General features: G+C 41.3%; 1 protein-coding gene across 1 annotated transcript in view; it reads left to right on the forward strand.

Annotated features, from left to right (window-relative positions):
* usp43a (ubiquitin specific peptidase 43a) overlaps positions 1-22,808 on the forward strand; it is a 28,106-nt gene that overhangs the window by 2,647 nt on the left and 2,651 nt on the right. Inside the window, exons 2-14 of the mRNA XM_049720826.2 lie at positions 3,175-3,336; positions 8,938-9,026; positions 10,337-10,429; positions 11,611-11,746; positions 11,845-11,989; positions 13,923-14,079; positions 14,706-14,817; positions 17,022-17,125; positions 18,768-18,845; positions 18,947-19,076; positions 20,645-20,764; positions 20,885-21,128; positions 21,951-22,109. Coding sequence (XP_049576783.1) covers positions 3,175-3,336; positions 8,938-9,026; positions 10,337-10,429; positions 11,611-11,746; positions 11,845-11,989; positions 13,923-14,079; positions 14,706-14,817; positions 17,022-17,125; positions 18,768-18,845; positions 18,947-19,076; positions 20,645-20,764; positions 20,885-21,128; positions 21,951-22,109 — 1,729 coding nt within the window. The remainder of the gene's footprint in view (positions 1-3,174; positions 3,337-8,937; positions 9,027-10,336; positions 10,430-11,610; positions 11,747-11,844; positions 11,990-13,922; positions 14,080-14,705; positions 14,818-17,021; positions 17,126-18,767; positions 18,846-18,946; positions 19,077-20,644; positions 20,765-20,884; positions 21,129-21,950; positions 22,110-22,808) is intronic.

The following is a 22,808-nucleotide window of genomic DNA, read 5'->3' on the forward strand; positions in this document are numbered from 1 at the left end:
ACAAGACTTTTTTAAGCTCAAGGCCGTTTAAGAAGTAACGCAACGGAATGCTCGTCTTGTTCGGCCTCTGAAAATGCCGCCCCCTCTCCCTCTGGGATTATTGGATGACAGCAAACCAGTTCTCTCACCAAAACAGAATCGCTTAGGTGTGGGAGGAGGAATATGTCGGATATACGCTGGACACTCCTTCATTGTACACAATTAGTTCCACGAGAGCCAGATGTTCTCTGGATTTTAAATGGAATAATCCTCAACAATAGAGGTGTTCCATGGTAAACAAATTCCGCTATTGTATACATGATTTTAATATTTTCCTTAGCTTTCCCCCCCCCCATCACTTATATTCTCCATTAAACAGGTATTTGACAATGTACACGTTTTGAATGTGTTGGACTTTGGGGGTTTTGAGGAATTGCTGTAAAACATCTTCATTTCTTCCTCTGTCACCTTGGTGGTGCACCTCATTTAAAGCACTGTGACAAAATGGTGCTTACTGTGACTCACTTCTATTACCTCCTGTTCTTAATGCCTGAATGGGGGCAGCCACTTGATCTTTTCATTACGCCAAGCTACAATAAAGGATGATCAAGGATGTGGAAGATTTCCCAGATGGAATCGTCGTCTTATTCCAAGAATAAAATGATTTCATTTGCGCCGGTGCATGACTCATGTCTTGCCCCGCACCAAGATGGATATTTTGGCTTGATCGCTGGGGCACCCGCCGGGGTCTTTCTTCTGTATGGTTTAAGAAAACATGTCCTTCATTTCCCCTTTCTTGCCTGACCTCGCCCATTTTCACGGACACAGTGATTTTGTGTGTGTCTGCTCACACACAGAGTCAAGCTGGAGGGAGCAAGTGAAGCCTGCCTAGAAGATGAGGACGAGGCAGGGGGGTGGGCATGCTGAGATATCTCCAGTGGTGTACACTAAGAGGAGGAGAGCTTGTAAATAAAAATGCCCGTCCTCCCTGTCCTGTCTCCATAGTAAAGAAAGTTCAGGCATCCGTGAAAGCTGCTTGTTAGCGCAACATCCCTCCCGAATTCCTCAAGTGTAAAATTTATGCGCCAAAACCGTTTTTGATTTGGAGGCGACACGGCTTGAGAATTCCGGAGTTCTCCATGTGCTGAAATATGGCATGCTGTTTCAGACTTGTACCTAAAAGATCCTAAATGGTCAACTTTCACACGGTCCATCCAGTGCCGGCGCACATTAATAGGACTTGAAAACACAGCTCGCGGCTTACCTCCGGCGGGCACAAAGATTTTTTATTTTTTTTTAACAACACAGGCACTTCTTGGGAGTGTTGCTTTGGCGAGAGGGTTCATCTTTTTCACGCTTGAAGGGCCGCGGCTCGTCGGGGCTCGAGGAGCTCAGGCAAGGAGATGAAGAGAGGTGTTTGAAGTGGTCTCCTTTGTTTGGGGAGGAGGGTATGGGAGGTGTGTGACAGTGACGTGGGCCAACACTGATGGATTGTTTGTCTCATCCTGCCTCCCCTCTCCTTCAAGGACCTCTCATGACTGAAGATGTTTACAATGTTTGCACACGCTAATCTTAGTGGTGGATACAAGCCACCTGCTCTGTGAAGCCCGATTGTTTTTTTTGTTTTTTTTCTTTTGTAATGGAACAGAACAGATGGTGTTGTGAGAATTTTTCCCAGTATAATTACTTGTTTTTTCAATTTGTTAAGCACATGTTGCAAAAGCTGGAGGGACAAGTGATGTCTGAAATCATTTGGATGCGCAGCACGATGTACTAGTGGTGAGCGAGTCTGGCCTACAGTCACAAGGTTCTGGGTTAAAATCTCCGCTTATCACTGCGTGGCTCTAATCCAAGCACGCTGGCTTCCTCCCGCATTCCAAAAAAATGTATATTAGGTCTTTTAAAGACCACTTTAATTACACACTTTTATACTATTTATTTTTATTTATTTATCCCCACATTTTTGGGCATATTTCTTTCACAGTTTAAATCAAACTACTATTTATATTAAACTATCTTGCTAGCTACCTAGCAAGCGGGCTAACAAGCTAGGTAGATAGCTACCTTGGGGTATGAATAAATTCAGGCTTGTTACACTCCAGTATACTATATCTATATTGATATCTCTAATACTAGCCCAGAAGCCAACAAATTTGTGTACCCATTGTGTGTCAGTGTGATGTTCTACTGTATACAGTATATACGATATAACCATAAACAGCTCTGACATGGTATGGGGTGACACCTTCCAAGGTATTATTAGTCGTAACAGAGATGGATGACTACTAGTTGTGTAAATAGTCAATGTCAGAATGACATTTTGGGTAGAAGGCCCATTTTCTGTTGTTGAAACTCCAAAAAAAGGCAAATATTTCTTCATTTGTGTGCACATTGTGTTAGAGATGGCAGTGTGAACTTTCCATGAACCAAGGCCCAAATTGCAAGTGAGGAAAATGATGAGGGCACTAAAGAGAACTCCCCCCATCCCTCTCCCCACACTGGTGATGGCGCTCTCATCTCGTGTGTTCCCATCGGGTTTGTACTAATTTGACGAAAAAACGATTCCGTCTTCCATCTGTTTTGCCCGTTTTCAATACGGCTAATAAAACTCACACAGTGTTCTATCACAGGCACACCAGATGGTCTCGCTTAGGCTGGAAGCAACTGTGACTCAACACCCGTGGAGTCCAGGACTTAAGTTTGTGTGACCAGACGAAAAACAAAGATTGTACACGACCACACTGTGATTCCACCGGGCATCCTCTCGTTGGATCGTCGGAAATGTATTTGTGTTGGGTTAACATAATCTTAATTCATTCCCCTTTTTGAATAATTTCAATGACCACAGTAGCTTGACAAAAATGAAAATAATTTAGTCTCTTGGTTAATGCAATTGGATTTGAGATTTTTTTTTTTTTTTTTTTGGTTTGTAGTAAAATGGAGACAATTTTGAGTCCCATCAAGTGTTTGGTTCCTTGTTCTCTTTCCTTACTGCATTTATCCTCTTACCTTTTTCCAAGTTCATGTCAATCCCAAGAGAATGCCAGATTCTCAATTAATCACTGTCGCTACCTGGACTTAGCTTTTTAACCAAAAGTCCGGAAATCACGATACTCCAAAGCATAGGTCGGTCTCTGCTTGAAACAACGATTTGCCGACATTGATTGACTTGGTCATGATGTTTTTGTTTTCCAGAGCATTGTAGCCAAATACGGCTCTCAGTTTCGGGGCAACTCGCAACACGATGCCCTGGAGTTTCTTCTCTGGCTTTTGGACAGAGTTCATGAAGACGCCAAAAACCCAAATAACAACAACAGTAGCAGCAGCAGTAGCAACAACGCCAAAGCCAACGTCAAGGTGAGTCGGATTTAAAATCCAAATTATGTTTGTATGAAATGTTTTTGCAATAACCTGAAAGAGGAAGTGTCTTCTGTTGTTTCTATGCTGGCCATGTCTGCCGAATTTCCATCTCTTAACCTTGAACTTTAAGGCTAGCTCAACCTAATGTAGCAAATGAGTAGGCCAGACACATCTTGACATTGGGACCTTTTTACCACGATATGAGCCGATTATATATAATAATATTTATCTTTTGTGGCACCACGCTGTCGATTGGAGAGGAGGTCATTTTATACTGTGAGCTTGTCGGTGGGGGGATAAAAAAAAAAAAAAAAAACAGACTCAGAACACGCTTAAGAAGCATTGCATCTCGTTAATACAAGCTAGTCTTTTTCCTATTCATGGCATCTATTCTGCCTGAGAGCATTCTTTGTGCCAAATAAACATCTTAAGGCCGCGGCTCTCATTGGGCTGCCATTATAATAAATCCACCAGGCAGCGACCAGCTTTTCATAGTTGGGATCATCTCTGATCCCCCCCCCCCCCCCCTCCCCCCCTCAATGTTGATCCGCTTTTAAACAGATTTTATTGTATCATACAATAGTCTCATTGTCAGATTTCTGTCGATAATCGGGCAATGTTTGGACTCCAGTTTTGGACCCTCATTCTGAGTGCTATGGGTAAACATTAGCAATGTGCCTGTAACCTTTATTTGCTACACGCTAGGGCTAGCTGGGCTGTTGACTAAATATTTTCCAATATGATGAGCTAATGGATGTGCGTTTGGTAGAAATGAATGAAATAAATCAAAACAGCTCGAAATGATTCTCGTATAGTAAATTGGTCGAGTTGCATGGTGCAGAAAAAGGATTAAAATAGTTTTTGATAGTGCATATAAAACTGTTTTTTTTTGTTTTTTCCTGTAAAAGGCAAACGCTTTCACTCGGATTAGAACAGATAAAATCGATTCCATTCTTTAGGTATTTCTCTGGGGACGTGAGCCAACGATTGTTTCAATTTCCCTGGTTGATCAAAAGGCATTAAATTGTACTGGTGACCAAGACTGGGTTACAAGTGTTTATCTGCTTTCTATCGATGGCTGACCGGTCCGGGTAGGCGTTAGGCGACCTCTCTGCCAAAGCGTGCCGGGATCGGTTCCAGCCGAGCCTGAATGTGATGAGCCGAAAAGATAAATGGGGCCATGGATGTAATGATTGATTTGAAACCCCACTAGGGTGACTCTGATTTAGTTGTGATCGATATCTATAATTTTCTCATATTGTCACTGCTCACTGTTGACATTTTAATTCACTACCCCATCACCATCCCTCAAAGACACGCTATCATCACCCGATGAGTGAAAGGAGGATTTAGTGCTGGATTGCATTAGGCTGTGCACGCATTACACGTCTTGTACCTGGTGCCACCTATTTCACAACTCGGGCAAAGCGATATTACGTAACAAACAAAGACAATTCGGTAAGGCCTTCCAATGGGATCTTGCTAAACCGGCTGGCTTTCTCTCCCTTTGTTTGCCCAGCAGCGCATTTGTGGCATTCTTCAGCAGGCTTAAGTCAGACAACAACGCAGTTACGGTTTTGTGTACACTTTATTTTTGCTACTCTCTAAATTGTTAAAAGCTTGATTGGATGAATATCAAGTGGTTTTTGAAGTCGTTTCTCGATGATACAATTTTTTTTTTTCATTAAAAAAGTATGAAAGTAAAACATAAAATTGACTCCTACGCAGACAGCTTCTGATTGAGTCCTACTTCTTTGACACCGATTGCTAAAGCTAATTGCGGTTTAGTCAGAAATGTATTTAATATTTTTCCAACAAAGGTCGCATCTGGAAAAATGCTGGTTTGTGCAACCACATTATTTCAGTTACTTCCCCCTCTCAAAAAGAATAAACAAATGAAGTACTGCCACTTACTGGACTGGAATGGGACTGGGAGTTGTTTTGTCCGGATGTTTTTATCAAACGAGTCAGACATGTTTGTTTGGCCTTGAATGATGTCTGCTCTGTACTTTGTGTTATTTCCGTTTTAAAAAATACATTTGGCTCAACTTCAACCTTGAAAGCCTCAAATGGTTCTTAGAAAAAAGGGAGGAAAAAAAAATCCTGATATTTGTTAGAGAACAGAGCATAAAATGTTGGATTTTTGTTTGACAGTGAGCGCCCACAATGTGAGCACAGAAACGAGTTACATTCAGCCTCAGGTCCAGCGTGAGTTCTGTTTCAAATGAGCGCATTTTGAAAACTGCTTCATCTCATCCCACCGACAGCTCTGTGGTGTGCCGGTGCGACGCCACACCAGCGTCCTGCCATTACGTATGCATCATTCCGTTTTAAATGTCGATAGTGCTTTGGCCCTTTTATGCCGCGGGGGGGTTAACTGTGACGGGATGAAGTGGTGACTGCGAAGACTTTGAAATCGGGTCAGTGGAAAAAAAAAAAACGCCGTTGAGGCAGCCAGCCAGCGAGGCCTTTTATCGACTTGGACAGAAATAGTGAGTTTGATAGCTCTCCATGAGAGTTTGCCACGTGTTCTCCGGGGGAGGGAACGGCGAGAAGGGAAATGTCGATGAATAATACAAGTCAGCTGACAAGCGCCATTGTTATGTATATACCACCGAGAATATTTGTAAATGTGCCGAAAGACCGGTTCACAAATTGAGCGTATTTAATATTAACAAAATTGTATTTTTAAAAATAATGTCCTTTTTTTTTAGCCGCCAACGGCAGTGAACGTGTTAAAAAGCCATGTACCTTGATTTTGACTGCCGACGGCGCTCCATCCATCAAGCAAGCTAATGCCCAGCCGCCAAAATCTTGGACAGGTTAAGTCAAAGAAGCATAAACCCGCCTCACTTGGCTAGTGAATTGATTTTAACAGCTTGTGGCATTTGCGAGATGCCACACATTCCTGCAGATTGAGATTGAGAACAGTTCAGAGAGACAACCAAGACATTCCTTTTTTTTCTTTTATTTCTGGTCACCCTCATTTTCAAAAAAGTCTCTTGCCGTTATAATGAATGAACATTTTGAACCGGCGTTCATATTTACAACACGAGTGACACGGATAGAAGAAAGTGATTTTATCTCCTTATTTTTTTATCATGGTTGGAATGGACAGGTCACGTAATTCCCCTCCCCAGTTGCCCTCCTAGCCTCTTCTTAAGGGATTAAACCAGGACAAGTCTGAAAGAAACTTTCAAATAGCATTTGAGCTTTGTGATATTATTCCCGGCGTACATTTCTGCCCTCTGGCTTCATCCAAGATTCACTTAGCTTATTCAAGTATCTTTTTTTCCCAAGCCTCCTTTTTTTTTTTTTTGCCGTAATGTCTTGACTTATCAGCCAGTGAGGGATGACTGACTGAGTGCTTCTCTTCAGACCATCAACTTTGCCGCTTACGGCTCTACAGGATGGAAGCAAATGTGGGCTTTGCGTTTTTGTCCTATGTGGTCAAAGGCTAACACGACTGGCAGATATGAAAAATTTAATATGTCTACTCAGATGAAAAGAGAGATGGAGCAATTTGGGTAGCAACAATCCCCCAAATTTATATTTTTAGAGCAGATTGTTCTAGCTGTAAGATGGTATTGGCATTTTTTTCCGTCATTCCTGTAAATGTAATTACTCTTAATATGGTTAGAATAAATGAATGATTAAATTGTTCTCTTGAACATTTAATGTGTAAGACCAAATAAGCATCATTAAACATCACTAACTGGTGTAACGGCCAATGGTCTGCATTATTTAATTGCTTTCTTGGGTTTTTGTTCAATTAACAAGATCATCTCTCTGGCAAAATTTGTTGTTCAAGCGTAAAAGTCGTTTTTCAAAGTTAATTAAGTTAGACAAATTTGTCTCCCTGGGAAATTATTAAAGATGAATGAAAGAGAATGTTTCATTGGCAACATACTTCTGGTACAATAATGTGTAAAGGATATTACATTCTCTTGCCGTAATATTTATTCATCTGGTAAATTTGTTGTTTGTGGCTGCAGGTCTATATTATTTATATTTTTTTTATTTTTATACAACATATTTTTCTGTGGATGACTGCTCACCGTTTCAAGGTTGTATGGTTGAATTTGGGGCTAAAGCTTTTCAAGTCTTTTATTCGATTCTGATTTTAGTTTGTGTACTTTATAAGAATAGTATCTTAAACATTTGTGTTATTCCTCCACTCATTACTCAGTCATCTGCTGTGCGATAGCAGAACCGGTCCTGCTGGTGTGCTTACTAACTGCTTTCAAGATGGAGACTGGTTTTCCCACACCCATGTTTCCAGATTTGTTTTTCCTTAAATGATTTTCTGATGCTTGTGGACAGGTGGGACTTTCTTTTTTTTGCAATTTTGTATCATGGTGACATGTTTCTGCCTCTTAACTATTGTACTGATGGAAGTCCGGCGCAACTCCTGAAAGGTCATCCCAATGACCCTCTTCAGTTCCATCAGTCATCTTGAGAGGCTAATCAATCCGTTCGCCCGTCAGTTTGTTTGGTCCTGAATCACTGCCGCGGGCTGGCAAGGAGCCGATCCACATTGGGCCAATCCTGGCACTCGTCAGCCCTTTCGGCGACTCTTGTCTGAGGCTGCTTAATTTCTCTTGCCTTTTTGTTTTTTGCCCCAGACAGACATCTCCATGGCAACAACCAGAGTGGCAGGTCTCACTGCAATCTACGCTGAAATGAAACTGGCACACATTTCACCAAGAATTGGCACCTAATGAAGAGACATGCACCTTTTTTGTCTCCGCAAGTGCAGTCTATAAATATATTTGTTGCGTGTCGGACTAGTCAAGTCGAGCAAAGGTTTCAAATGCTTTTGCTTTCCATCATTATCTCAGTGGACATCTCGTTCCTCTAAGCTCGTCATGAATAGCAGCAGCCGTCCACAATGGAAAGGATTGTTGTGAGTCAGCCGCTTTGCTGCCTCGACAGCGTTTTGTTTCAATGGATGAAGAGCGACCTATCATTGCCTCTGGTTGTTTGCAAATGATTAAGGATTTCTAAACATTACATCATAGAGCTGTTTTTGCTATATGTACTTCTTGCAGACCAACTCCCGTCCTCAAGTATCCTGATCATTTCAGCTATGTGTGTTGTCGGGACGCATCTACAGCACCGCTTCTCATTTTTGTTGTGCCATCCCTAAATACACAACCTGACTTCTCGCCAAACTCCCACGCACTCACCAGTGAGCAGCACAGGCACGCTGAGTAATGTCCCGCATGAACGCCCGCTACAGGGAATCAGCTGGGATTTGATAAGAGCATATGTTCTTGTGTTAGGAAGAAGAGTGTCGACATCCCCCGGGCGAAGCGATCACTGCTGGCGCTTTGCAAATCTTCAGTCAGAACAAGCTCACTTTTTTATTGATGTCTCGGATTTGTGCGTGGATCACAACAGAATAAAATCTGCACCGAAGTTGGTCAGAAATCAATGGCTTTAATTAAATAATTACTACACAAACTTCAATTAGGCAGTCAAGTTGACCTCTGACGTCACCCATGAACGTGATTCTAAACGGTGACGTTAAATGCCCCGAATCCTGACACCTCTGAGGTTCAACTTTGAAAAATCTTTTCTTCTCTGTGTCTTCAGGGACCCAGCTCACTGGAGGACCTGACCAGCACGCAGCAGCCCAGAGGCCGCCATAGCTTTGTCCAAGAACACTTTCAGGCCCAGTACAGGTGAGAACATCCGAGCATTGACAATGGACTTGACAAAGTGTTAGATGGATTGATAATGTAGCTTGTGTATGTTATTGGTGTCAAAAAGCCATGAATTAAAAGATCATTGGGCAAGCACCTCACTAACTTTCATGTTGCCTAGCAACAGAAAACAATTCAAGGCTCCATCCTTTCATTCTATGCGCTGCTTATCCTCACCGGTGTCACTTGATTTTCATTTGATCGCCAATCATTTGCTGTCAACGTATCTCGCTGCTGTGATCGTCAGTCGGCCATTTTTGTGATTTTTATTTCCCGGGTTTTGTTTGCGTCGTATTTGTTGACCCGCAACTGTCACTCAGTCTCTTCCGTCAGTTCAGTTGGTCTCCATTCCTCTCATCTTCCTTCTCCGGTCCTTTCATATCTTCCGTAGATGCTCCTCAGAGGGAGTCAGCCGAGTTGTCTGATCTGAATAAATGTTTGCGATTAGAGCCCGCGCTGTCTTGTGTACGGGGATGCAAACGTGGGAGTCGGCGCTCGCCCGTGTCTCCACGCTTTGTGTTTGAAAGCATCTTTGTCGGGGCCTCGCTCTTCCTTTCTGTCTGTCACTCTGACTTTGTGACTATTTTTAATGGCCTGTTGTCTCCGAGATATCATCTAGCCAGTTTATATAATGTGTACGACGGATGGGCTTATATAACGCATGTTGGACGAGAGGCGCTCATATATCTAGTATAAAAAAAAAACATCTCAAAGGTTGAGTTATTCATTTATTTTTTATGACTTTAATAATTGTCAGTTTCACTGTGCCAGATGAAGCAGAACACAAATAAGATAAGATGAGATCGTCGCAAGTTGTACGAGTCGTTTCCCGTCCCTCGTTCCATTATCTTAATTTATAATGAACCCATAGTCATTTATTCAGAAAGTTTCCCATCACTGATTACTGTGAATCTTACGAGTAAAAGTTGAATGATGTTAATCATTAAGTGTGTGTGTAGCTTCCCGCAAGTGTAACGAGCTTAACTGTGTCAGTGTCCTTTTTTGTGTTTTTCTCTTTGCTCAGTCGTTTGTCAACTTGGCTGTCCCATGCTCGACCCCTGTGGTCATATTTAATGTAGAACCCCCCCCCTGCACTTTGTGTTGTCGCTCCCTTTGTCTCTTTTCTCACTCGCTTTTATTTTCCTATCAATTTCAGAGGCTTACGCTGCCCTCATCATCTTTTTTTTTTTGGTCTTGTTAAAGTTCCGGCATTCTTAGACTAAAAATATGAATATTTTAGTAGGTCAAAGTCAAATCCTTTTTGCTATTTCTTTTGTTTGTCTCCCCAGGTCATCTCTGACTTGCCCTCATTGCCTTAAGCAGAGCAACACCTTCGACCCCTTTTTATGTATCTCCCTTCCCATCCCTCTGCGACAAACCAGGTACGAAAAAACACAACACCCGCTGTAAATCTTTACGTTGGCATGTCTGTTTTTTAATAAGCAAAATAAATCCTGATACCAATTCGTGGTCATCCACCACTTGTATACTACATTTGATTTATAAATTTGAGTTTATGTATGCTGACTTCTGTGTTTATTCGGGATTGGGCGCTGAAGTATAAATCTAGTTTAAGACCGTTCTCTCTCTGTATAATTTTGTCCGAGAGTGACCGACCATGTTGACAAAAGATACACAGAATAGAATGTAGCAAATCTTTCGGCATTCCGACTGCCCAATAAATACTTTGTTTCACATGTCATGCTGACGGGTCACCCTGGGACCGATTGTGTTTCCTTTGACACCATGCGTTCCCGTTCATGACGAAAACACAGCGAGTTTACAGCCAAGCTGCTGCGATTCCATGCTTCTGCTGCAGCAGTATTTAAGTCGAAGGCCTGCTGAGTTTGAGCTCCCAAAAGCATGAGCAGGCTAGCAGCAGGACGCTGATGCCTGTGTGCTGCCGATAATACCAATACCAATTATACAATTCCAAAAATACGCGGAATTAAACTTTACCGCTTAGTGGAAATAGGAGCTTTGGATGAACTGGAAAGAAAACTTTCCAAATGTCCACAAACAGCATACTCAAGACACAAATTTGTGTCTGTTTGTGTGTGTGTGCAGATAGATAGGTTAGAATAAAGCTATAACAGTTTTCTTGATGGTGTCCCCATTTCCTGTTGGTCTCCACAGTCATCCCACACGCTCCCGTTTTATTTCTCATATTTCTGTCTGACCCGGCAGCATCCTACATTATTAAAACAACAACGGATTAATGTCCTCCCTCCCAACATGTTCTAGAGTTGAGTCGTAAAGAGATGTGAGAATAATCCAATTAGACTTCAAGTCACACTCAGACAAATTAGATTATCCGTGTCGAAGAAATTGGATTTACTACAACAGCGCCACAAATCAACTATTTCCACTTCTCCCAAAAACGTGTTGGATATCGAAACATTTCAATCATAAAGAACTTCATCATTCCGTACATACGATGGATCGATGAATGGATGACACTTTTTTTTTCAACTCAAGGCTAACTGCACATTCTGGAACACATGCTGGGATGGCGTCAACTTCTTGAACACAAAGTTCTTCTCTGATGCTTCTCTGTTTGCAGGCCAATGTGTGTGACGCTGGTATTCAGTACCAAGGGGCAGCGGTATCTTCGAGTGGGGTTCGCTGTGCCTCTCTTTGGCTCACTGTCGACTTTGAGAACCATGGTAGCCGAGGAAGGAGGCGTCTCTCCGGACCAGGTGCGCATTTTTTTGGTGGCTGACCATTATGCTGAACTTCACAGCTTCTCGTAAGACCTTCAACAAGTTCCGCGTCCTATCCCGTTCTCCTGCTGCAGGTCATCCTGGCCGAGTTGTACTCCACGGGATTCCAGCGTTCCTTCTCAGATGACGACGACCTGACAGCCATCGCTGATAGTGACGTCGTCTACGCCTTTCAAGCGCCGCCTCCTCACGGTCGCCGGGGCTCCGTGCCACACTCAGGTAACCATGGTAACGGGTTACACGCGGCATCATCGCTCCAGCCCAGATTTCCCATCATCATCCAAATGCCATCCTGTTGTGCCCACTCTCCTTCCCATTTTGATTGCCGAGCATTCCCACATGTATATTTGCGCCTTTACAAATGCAAGCGCCTCAGCGTCTATGATTTTCCTCCATTTCTCAACGCCACCCCGGTGTGTCACATCATCCAAAATTATTTGTATTTTACCTCCAGCAACATCTCACCTGAATGAGCTCCTAGGTCATTAAACGAAGTAAACATGACAATAAATTTCCATAATAATTCAGTTCAGGAGCTAAAGGTGTAAAAAACAAAAATTAGTAGAAGGAGAGCCCGCCTCCAAGTCCCCAGACTTCTCCTTAAAACTTTAAATAGATGTCTGGTACTCTTTGCTCGAGTAGCTGTCCCCACAGGCCTTATGGAGAAATAACAAACATGTAAAACTCATCTAATGTTAGCGAGTAAAACGGCAGCCGTCACTCGAGATTAGATGGGATTAATTTGCTAAAGCCTTACAATATTGGCTGGAGGATTCCTTCACTTATTTTTAAAAAATAGCAATAAATTGACCGCATTTTAAAACTTGGCTTATGAGGCTTAAATTTAACTTAATAACATTCTTATGATAAACAAACACTTGCACCTGGCTGATGATAAAATAAGTTTCATTGTACAAATGCATGTTGTCCTCCTCGTTTTACGTGACTAAAAAAAAAAATACCAGATATTTTTATATAAAAAAAATTGGCTGACATGTAACTGCGATGGAAAATCACCAAACAGCGAGTGGGAGAAGGCTGCATCTGGCTTCTTTCCTCTACCTAATCTCTTTCTTCACAGTCAGCCGAGAGCTCAGGTGGTGTGCAGCCATTGATGCTTGTTTACAGTCGTGACCTTTGATTCACGCGGGTTTAAGCTCAAAACCCTCTGGCTATTTTTACTCGCTGTGCACAGTGTTAGTGACAGAGCTCACTCACTATATTTGTTAAGGCACATCGTGTCAGAAGTTTCCTCCATCCATTGCATGAGTTCTCACTTCTCTACAGAAAATGTTACGCTTCAAAATTTAAGTGCAAGTCAAAATTTCTCAAATCAGGGGCTGGATTCAGACTCTACTCAGGTCATGTGACTCCAGTCCTCCACTTATCCGCCATCATATAAGTGTGGAAACCTCAGCGTGTCGTACCTTCTTGAGCGCTAAAGTGCAACATGCTGGGTCTTGTGCTCCTGTGAGAGTGACCTCATCTTCACCTGCTACTAGCAGGAGGGTGTAAAAGGAGGAGGTGAAAATTGGCAGGTGTCTGGCAGGAGACACGGCACATGGTGCCCCCCATTATGCACCTTATATTACTTATCCACTCACATACTGTTGGTGAAAAAAAAAAAATCAGGGCTGGGCATACTTGGTAGAAATGTATTTAACTGTAAATAGACATAACAGTTTATTAAATTTAAAAAATCATTTGTTTAGCTGCCACTGGTTTATTTTTTGTTGTATATTTCTACCAAAAAAAAAAAAATCAGGGCTGGGCATACTTGGTAGAAATGTATTTAACAGTAAATAGACATAACAGTTTATTAAATTAAAAACATATTTGTTTAGCTGCCATTGGTTTATTTTTTGTTGTATATTTCTGCTACATTTTTTTTTTTAACAATTATCATGACTTCAACTTAATGAAGGACTTAATTTGAAGTGGCATCAAATAATTAATTAGCTTCTTCTTCTTGTGATGTCAGTTTTTGGCTGAAATTGATCGGTTTAAAAAAAAAAGCAGTGTAATTAAATCATTCGATAAAGCCCAAGTTTGCGTATCTCAGAAAATAAAACGTTTTGCGTCACCTCGAGTGACTTGTTCTATTTCACAGTTGCATCCAAGAATAATTTCTCCTCTGCTCTTCTATTTTCAGGGTATCACCACAGCCTCCCCAATTCCCCATTCAGCTCCTCGTCCGCGAGGTTGCCATCATCCGGCGCCGTGTCAACCGAGTACCTGAACCAGGGAGGCTCCTCCAAGGTTCTGCTCCTCATCTGCAACACATCTGGCTGTGGTCAGCAGGCTGTCAGGTGAGCTGTGGATTTGGAGACTTGCTCAGTCTATCATGACATCAAAACGGTAATATAGGAAGGCGTGAGCGCACCCGGCGTGTAACGGGAATGTCAGAAATGTCACTCTTCAAACGCCCAGGAATAATTTCAAAGTTAATCACCAGTCCCTCAAAACGTCGCGTTCTGGGAAACCATCAATCAATTCAATGGAGCTCCATGACTTGAAATTCATATGAAAAAAAGAAATAATTACTGTTCAACTTTATTTCACTTCGAAGCCAAGACAGATATTAGGATGGATTGTGTACACTTTACTGTGCAATTTCCCCTTCAGGCCCATTATTGGATTTTCCTTTTCGATTGTAGATGATGGATTTAACCAGGTGTCACCTTCACTCACTCTGCTCACAGTAATTGTTTGCAGTTATGTGCTCATTGAGTCCTTCATAATGTTTACTGAATGCAGCATTGACTCTCCGAGCTGTTGACTTGTCGGGTCATGACGGCAATCTCCGTTCTGAGGTGTTGCATGGGTTAGAAGGCCAATGTTTTATTTATTTATTTGCTTTGACATGAGTTCCAGATGCCTGGAGGCCATTTTTTATTTTTTATCTGCTCTTTTCTTTCTCTTCTGTTCTTATAAGGTTCGGGCCACCATTTCTCATGCTGGAAGACAGGAGCATCTCTTGGGAGCAGCTGCAGCAGAGCATCCTCACCAAGCTCTATTATCTGATGCTGAACAGATCTCAGGCTCAGGTAAATGCCGTCAGCTCCAGTAGCGACTCGTCCACAAGGCTCAGCGAAGCCAGAAAACAAGTGTGATGGATTTTCAATTACAGTGGACTCTGCTGGAATGGATGATTTTTGATTTGTTCGGATTAAGAAAAATAGAATCACTAGAGGGGAATGGTGCTGAGGTTGCTACAGTTGGCTGACGACAATTAAGTTACACAAAGATTCACCTCCACTGCTCAGTACAGGACCAAGTATGAGCACGACAAATTACGTATTCAAAATGAGGGTTCTTTTTTACCATCATCAAAAAATTTTTTTTATAAAGTAGCGTTTTACATAGTTCTCATGATTGCGTCAGAACGTTCCTTTTGGTCATAGTACATAACATTAGATAAACACTAAGCCCAAAAAAAAAAAGAATACACTTCAGTGGTCCACTGTAGTCCATTATATTTTCACTTTTAGTGGCTCTGGTGATTTTTCTGGACATTTTTTATTTTTTAACCTTTAACTGAGTCAAGTTAGTCAATATATGAAACTCCCGTGTTGTAATTTACCACACACTGGGTTAATTATTGCACTTGTGAGTCCTAATTCTTGGCATGTGGTCACAGTGACTAAAAATTTGTAATTAAGCTCCTTTTTTATGCATTGTGTTTTTCTGAAAAGAGCACAAATGCACTTTGCATCTTAACTCACCTCCAACCACATAGTCCAAGTAAATTGGTACCTATTGTAGGTCTTTGCGGAATTAATATTGGAATCATTAAATCTTGTTTTAGGATTGAAGATAATACTGATATTATATATATTAATATTACATATTGTTTCCGGATGTTTGTTTATCTTGTGTTAGCTATATCATTATTTAGGTGGTAATTGTACAAATGTATGCTTGCACTGATAAAGATGTTGAGAAACATCTTGTGGTTCCTTCAGCAGTTTGCTTCGTTTACAGTCAGGAACTGTAGCGTTTATGGGGTGTTATGGCGCCACCCAGAGGTTTTTCGCGGTGTTACATTTTGAGGTTTTTGAGTCGTTTTTTGCATTGACGAGTTCAAAACAGACGATTGTTTTCAATTTTTGGGCCGTTGTTTGCTTTCTCGAGTTGAACGCAGATGGGTGTTGTCAATATAAATCATCAAGGTGCTCTAAACAGTTGTTTTGATTAAGATAACCTGAAAAGAAATCAAATTTCTCTTTCACATTGATTTTTTTTCTATTCACCTAAGCTTTGTGGAGTTATAAAATATTCATTATGCTTGAGCAATAATTCAAACTTTCATTAAATAGTCCCTTTTACTAAATATTGACATAGACTTTTTTCATATTTGCTCAGCCCAATGGGCTAGTGTACAATAAATTAAAGTTACCAACAAATTTAAAATTGATTTCCAGACAACCTCATATAACTTAAAAATAATGTGCTCTGTCTGTCTGGCCCTCATCAATAAATGTTCTGCTGAATTCTTAAGTAATTGAGTTTTATTTTTTTTTCTTGGCACACCAGAAAGGAAAGTGTTGCAGAAATCAATATGCCTGGAGAAGTGTGTATTTAGCGCCTGTGTGTTTTCTTGATAGAGCAAAACGATTTTTGTGGTCCACTATATCCAGAACTGCACTTTGCTCAAGTAAGGTGAAGACAGAGAGTTACATGAGCACATAATATTTCTAAAATTGTCTCATAGTTTGACAAGTGCTGCCTTGGTACCAATTTGTCTGAAAGTCCAATTGAAAGGTTTTCTACAAATTGTGGCGGCTGTGGCTCAGGCAGTAGAGTAGTGTTCAAAAATTATGTAATTAGTTGAACGCAATCCTCTTTAAAAAGTAAAAAGGCAGATCGGGCCCCTAATTTGTCAACTCTGCAGTGTTTTAAAATATTTTTACAAGATGGATTTAGATTCATTTCTTCCGAGCGCAAAGGTGGCGCAGAATTTTATATGAAATTTTATTAAACATGCAAACTTAATACTCGTTTTTGTGAATTAAAGAACTGTAGTGTACGTAATGCAACAGTACATTTAAAATAATAAATACAAATTTTGTTAAATATTTTAGGCATATGGGAGTCCAGAAATAAATAATTCTAATGTATTAATAACTAATAAGTGCAATTATCCGGGCAAAATTCTGTTGGCTGTGGGCAAACTAACTCAAAGGCTGCCCTGAGGCACTCTGAGGAAATTCCAGAATATGTCATCTAACGAGCGTGTCTCCAACTGCAGAACACCAGAGTGCTGTTTAAAATCCGAGTGGTGGGAGGATCATCATCTTCCAGCTACCTTTCACCTCAAGACAGCAGACCGTTGCACCACCCTGCTGTCGACAGGTAGGAGTCACACAATGACACCAAAATATATATTTTTTCTTCTCTGAAATGGATCAATGATTTGAGATTATCAATGAGCAACAATCGCATGGTCAAGCCCTTTCATCAAAATGCATCCAGTGGAAATAACTTCGCCCGTAACCTTGTTGTTCAGACTTCGCATCTCTTGAGGTGCTTATGAGTGGTGGTTCAACAGGTGAAAACATCTCGAAGGCAGAAGAGGTCGGAAGAAAATCTTGTAGTGTGGATAAAAAAAGAAAAGTAGGGCCAAAGGACACTTGCAATACACAGCACTTAAACGGTGGAGGAGATAGGCTGCAAGAGAAGGAGAGGAAAAAAAAAAACCCAAATGAAAACATCCAGGCTGCTGATGGAGGATTTTGGTTCAAGGCTTTTCCACGGCAAAATATTTCAAAAGGCCAGCTGGTTTCTTGAGCATTAAAATTGCAAAACGTAGCAAATAAGTTCATTTGATCGACACAAATCTAAAATAAATATTGGAAGGAAATGAGCGAGGACTTTCTACAGAGGCTTTTTCTGCAGATGGCCTTTAATCCTACTTGAAAGCAGGTGCTGAATATCAATATCAGAAGTTAGCTGACCTTTCGGTGTCGAGCGTAATTGTACAAGTTTCACTGCAAACTATTCTATAATAATCATCGACCTGTTGAGAGCAGCCCTGAAGGATGATGAACTTTATTCGATGAGCTGCCGGAAAGATCACGCTGTTTGATGAAGACTGAATGTCGGTATTTTTTTTTCCTCTTTTTGACATTGAAGCAATAAAAAGGTATTTTTAAGTGAACGGAACAGCCAAGGGACTGTTTTGAAAAGAGTCCGATGTGTCGGAAAAGAGAAAGGGGTGTTACGTGCGAACGAACGCGAGGCGCAATCTAATGCTCCGGCTCTTTCATGCTCTGCCTGACAAGCCTCGTGAGTTGACATGTTAACTATCCTCTTACAAAACGGTGGTGGAATTAGCCCTTTCTTGATTTGATTCTAAATGCGATTCTACGTTTTAAAATTTTAAGCAACCTGTCATCGGCAACAAAAGCGTATCCCGACATAGCTTTAGGGGCGACATTTTTCTTGGCAGTCAAAATGCCAAAGTACTTTAGAGGAAAATGGCAACAACAAGTACTTTCACATTAATGATGCTTATTACTCGCTTTCAATGCCAAAATCAATTGATTCATAATCTTTTTGATTAAGCAAATGTCACCCCCCCCCCCCCCCCCATAGTTACGTACACAAGGATTTTGGGAAGTTGCTAAAACTTGAGGACACACTACTGCTTATTTCCTACCTGCGATTCACACCGTCACAATTGCTTTCTTTGTCTATAAATATCACCATGACTCATCATATGAAATAAATTAGTGTTCAAAATGTTTTGTTGACTGCACAGGCAATGATTGAAGTCCAAATAACGTTCTATCTGCAGATTGTATTATTCTCCTGACATCCCTCCAAAACGTGGATCCTTCTTTCAAACCACAAAAAGCCCAAAAGTTGTTTTTGTGAGCCTTTTGTGCCCCCCCCTCCCAATTTGCATCAAATTCCAAATAGAATATTCCAGGCATTGAAATTTGGCAGTCCCGCGTTTGACTTTGATGCTATTTCTACTACATTCCCGTTTTAGAGCACTGAAATTTTGTGGCCCGGGGGGACCTCCCCATGTGAAGGTTGTCATCGAGTGGGAGCACAAGCTTAAAGACTGGTAAGCAGCGTGACCGCCGCAAAGTCTAGTGGGATGCACAAAAAACACCTAGCGAGCGTCCGCCTACGTTTGTCACAGTTTTATGACTTTTTTTGCTCCAGTCTGTTCGGCAGCATCCAGGAAGAAGTCGTTCAAGATGCTGAAAGCGTGAGGAACCAGCAGCAGCAGCATCTCCAGCAACATAGCTGCACTCTGGATCAGTGTTTCCAGCTGTATACCAAAGAAGAGCAGGTGACGTCACAAACAGTATCCCAACATTCGCGTTGAATTTGATAATTAATTGACGACTAAATTTCTCCTGAACCACAGCTGTGTTTTAATTCTCTCAAATAATTCTCAGCACAGAATGAGTCATAAACACGCAATTCCATCTCCTTTAGGTCCGACATCTGTCGCGTCTGTCAGACGACCTTGCTTCTGCTCTCTCGAACAGTTTCAACTTCTCACGCTGCATAAAAAGTTGGATGACGTGTGCCGCCTTACAATTTCTCCTGGCGTAATATCACATTTTGCTCGTCTCGTCGCGAAACATTTAAGAGCAGTATTTCCATTAAACGGTTCATAATAGGCCTCTTTATGCAAAGCGTACAGTGCCAGAAGCATCAACTGCGTTACCATCTGCTGCTGAAATAATATTTCAACAGAGCATGGCCTGTTTTTCTTTACTGAAAGGCTGAAATAACGGTAAGAGCCATAAATTGTCAAGGGCACTCCAGCAAAAGCGAGCATTAACGTCAAAGCTTTTCCGACAGCTCCACAATGATTCTTTTGTGTGTTTGTTTTGGGCTTTTTTATCGTGAGCATGATCCAGATAAGCACAGTCCACTATGGCCGTGCCACAGCTTGCACACACACACACACACAAACAAAAGATTTGTTTTATCCTTGAGATGGAAATGAGAAAAGGTTTTTATTATGACCCTCTATTTTTTCTTCCACTTTGGAGCTCAGCGGCGAGAATTTGATGTAATCTTTTCAACTTGTTTTTACCAGACAAAGAGTGGCACCTTATTGGTCCTGCGTCTATGCTATGAATTATTCGTCTTTATTCACCAACTGTTTTCGTCATTCGCAATTTGCCAGCAATTGTTTGAAATTGCAGGAAGTGATTTTGTTACCCACGTCATGCCCGCGAACGTCATTGCAGTCATATCATACATCTTCCTCTCCAGCTTTGTGTTTTGCTTTTTTAAATGTTAGAGAAGCCTAGTCCGTAACAATGGAGAGAAAGAACTAATTTCTCCTTTTTTTTACTTAGCCTTAAAAAAAAAACAAAAAAAACACGTATCCCGTTGAGGGTCAAATGTGACATCACTGCCAATTGACTCACATTGGGATGAAGGAAGGTACTTCAATTCGACAATAAATATTTAGTTGAAGAGCCAAGGATTAAATAGAGCTGAGATTTGAGTTTTCTTGAGTTTTTCAAATGACAAATTCTTCCATTAAAAGCATTTTTGTACTGTTAGCTTTGGAAATTTTTACTCAGGGGTGCATATCATTGGGATTCAGTCTTCAAGCAGCCATGAATAGTTGTGTATTTAAAAAGTCATTTTTTCCAATTGCTTTTACGCCTGTAAAGTTATTATTCCTTAAATAAGCTAGCAATTCCAAAATGGTAAGATTAATGTGAAACATCAAATTGAAAGTCTACAGAAAAAGGGCTTATTTTTTGGGTTTACTCGACCATCTCCTGCAGTGCTGTGTAAAATATTAAAAACCCTGTCAGTGTCCAGAAGCTTCTGAAGCCAACTGTCAATGAAAACATGTCAAATTGAAGGTCATTGAACTGATTGCAGCTGGCACCCGATGATGCCTGGAAGTGCCCCCACTGCAAGCAAATGCAACAGGGCATGGTGAAGATGAGCTTGTGGACTCTGCCTGACATACTCATCCTTCATCTCAAGCGTTTTCGACAGGTACGCACGATGAAAGCATCACATGTCCACGTGTGTATTGCACTTTTTGTCGAATTACAGATCGCTCGGGCAGTCTTGAGTCTTTAAAATGTCCCCCCCCCCCCCACCCTCCTCCAATAGGTAGGCGAGCGCAGAAACAAGCTTTCATCACTGGTGCATTTCCCGCTGACTGCTTTGGACATGGCCCCTCACGTTGTGAAGAGGAGCCAGAGTATGCGTAACCTGAACAGTGGGCCCACATCCTGGCCAAAGTCCTCTGGGCAGCACCGCCCACCTGCAGACATGACGCTCCCACACGACTACCTGTATGATCTCTACGCCGTGTGCAATCACCACGGAGGAATGCACGGAGGACACTACACCGGTAATGAGACACTCGGCTCAAAATAGCACTTTGGTAGTCTTCAAGATACAAAAAAAAAAGTGGTTTTAAGGAGAAGGTGTTTGAATGGCATGTAAGTCTGTCTGTCATCCGCCTATGGATGGAAGGAAAGCCCGTGTTATTTCAGGATGGAACCTTGTTGGAAGTGAATTGAAAGAGAAAAGCAGTGGTCCTAAAATAGAACCCTTTGGAGCTCCAAAGACGGAGAAGCAAAGCGGAATTCAGACCTACCAAGGCTCAAACACATAATTCTATAAGCCAGAAATACCAAAATCACTTTTCCCCAACCTTAATTGAACCAATTTAATGATGACACATCAGAAATAAACGTTGTTGTGTAATACTTCTCCTCAAAAGTCGTTTATTGATCAAAATCGCGATTCCAGACACTGCAATCAAGTGAACGCTGTTAGTGGTTTTTTTTTTTTTTTTTTAAAGAACTCCTGTCTGACTCTTAATCCATCATATCAACTCTTTCACACACATACGCCGTCTCGCTGTTCTCCCGCCAAACTCACCAATCGGTAACAACATGCTTCTTCTCTCAGGTCTTTACGCTCCAAGCTGTTGCTTGGGGTAAGGCTAAATTGTTAAAATAATAACAAAAACAAACTTTAGCTCTCCTGTGCATCGTTTTAAAACATGACTGGAAGACATTCGTGATCATCCACTACGACTCATCCCAGAAATGTTACCTGGTCATTGGGGTAAAATTGTCTCGCATAGTAAAACGAAAGTCAGCTTTCTTATACTCCCAAATGATACTTTACTAATCAACATACTCGTGTTTGTGTTCGTCACCAGCCTATTGCCGGAACTCCGTGGACGGCGTGTGGTACAGCTATGACGACAGCAGCGTGGATTTGGTCCCAGAAGAGGAAATCTGCACCAGAGGAGCCTACATTCTCTTCTACCAAAGAAGGAACATCATTCCTTCATGGTCGGCCAGCAGCTCTCACAGAGGTATGCTGTGAGGGTGACATAACGAAATAATCAAATGGGAAAATTAACAGCGGTGACAAATTTGAAAGTATGAGAAAAGCTTACTGATGATGTATTGCAAAAGTAATCCTCCATTCTGGAGCATGAATATAAATGGAGATTATATTTATTTTTTAGATTGTTATGACTAGATTGCTGCTTGTTTTTTAAATCAGTTGCAATTCGAAGCGTAGTCACCAGTATACTAATTTCCCTTTGTGAGTTGCTATGATACTGCTGCCTCCCTGTCGCTGTGAGTCCGAGCAAATCAAAGCTAACACGTCCAAAAAGGCAAATGATCTGGAATGTGACATACAGAGCTCTAGATATTTTCATTTACAGGTTTTAATGATGTCATTGAGCCTGTATTTTTACACACTGACTTGTGAAATGTATACTAAAGAAGAAGAAAAAAAGGATGCATTCACATCTCAAGGGACCAAAATATTTGAATATAAATTTAAATAGGAACCAAAATGTTTTTTGTTATAGCAAAAAATTTTATTGAAGGTAGAGCTGCAACAAGAGACCCTAGCACACAACAACAATGGACGGCACAGAGGTTCTCTTCTATTTACTCCTCGGGCATGTTTTGTTTTCCAGTTAGTGGCAAGAATTTTTGCCTCTTGTGAAAAGTGGAGTCTCACATAGAGGCCTTGCTTGAACCTGATGTCATTAAAC

This window comes from Syngnathus scovelli, chromosome 5, assembly GCF_024217435.2.
Source record: "Syngnathus scovelli strain Florida chromosome 5, RoL_Ssco_1.2, whole genome shotgun sequence".
Taxonomy (NCBI): Eukaryota; Metazoa; Chordata; class Actinopteri; order Syngnathiformes; family Syngnathidae; genus Syngnathus; species Syngnathus scovelli.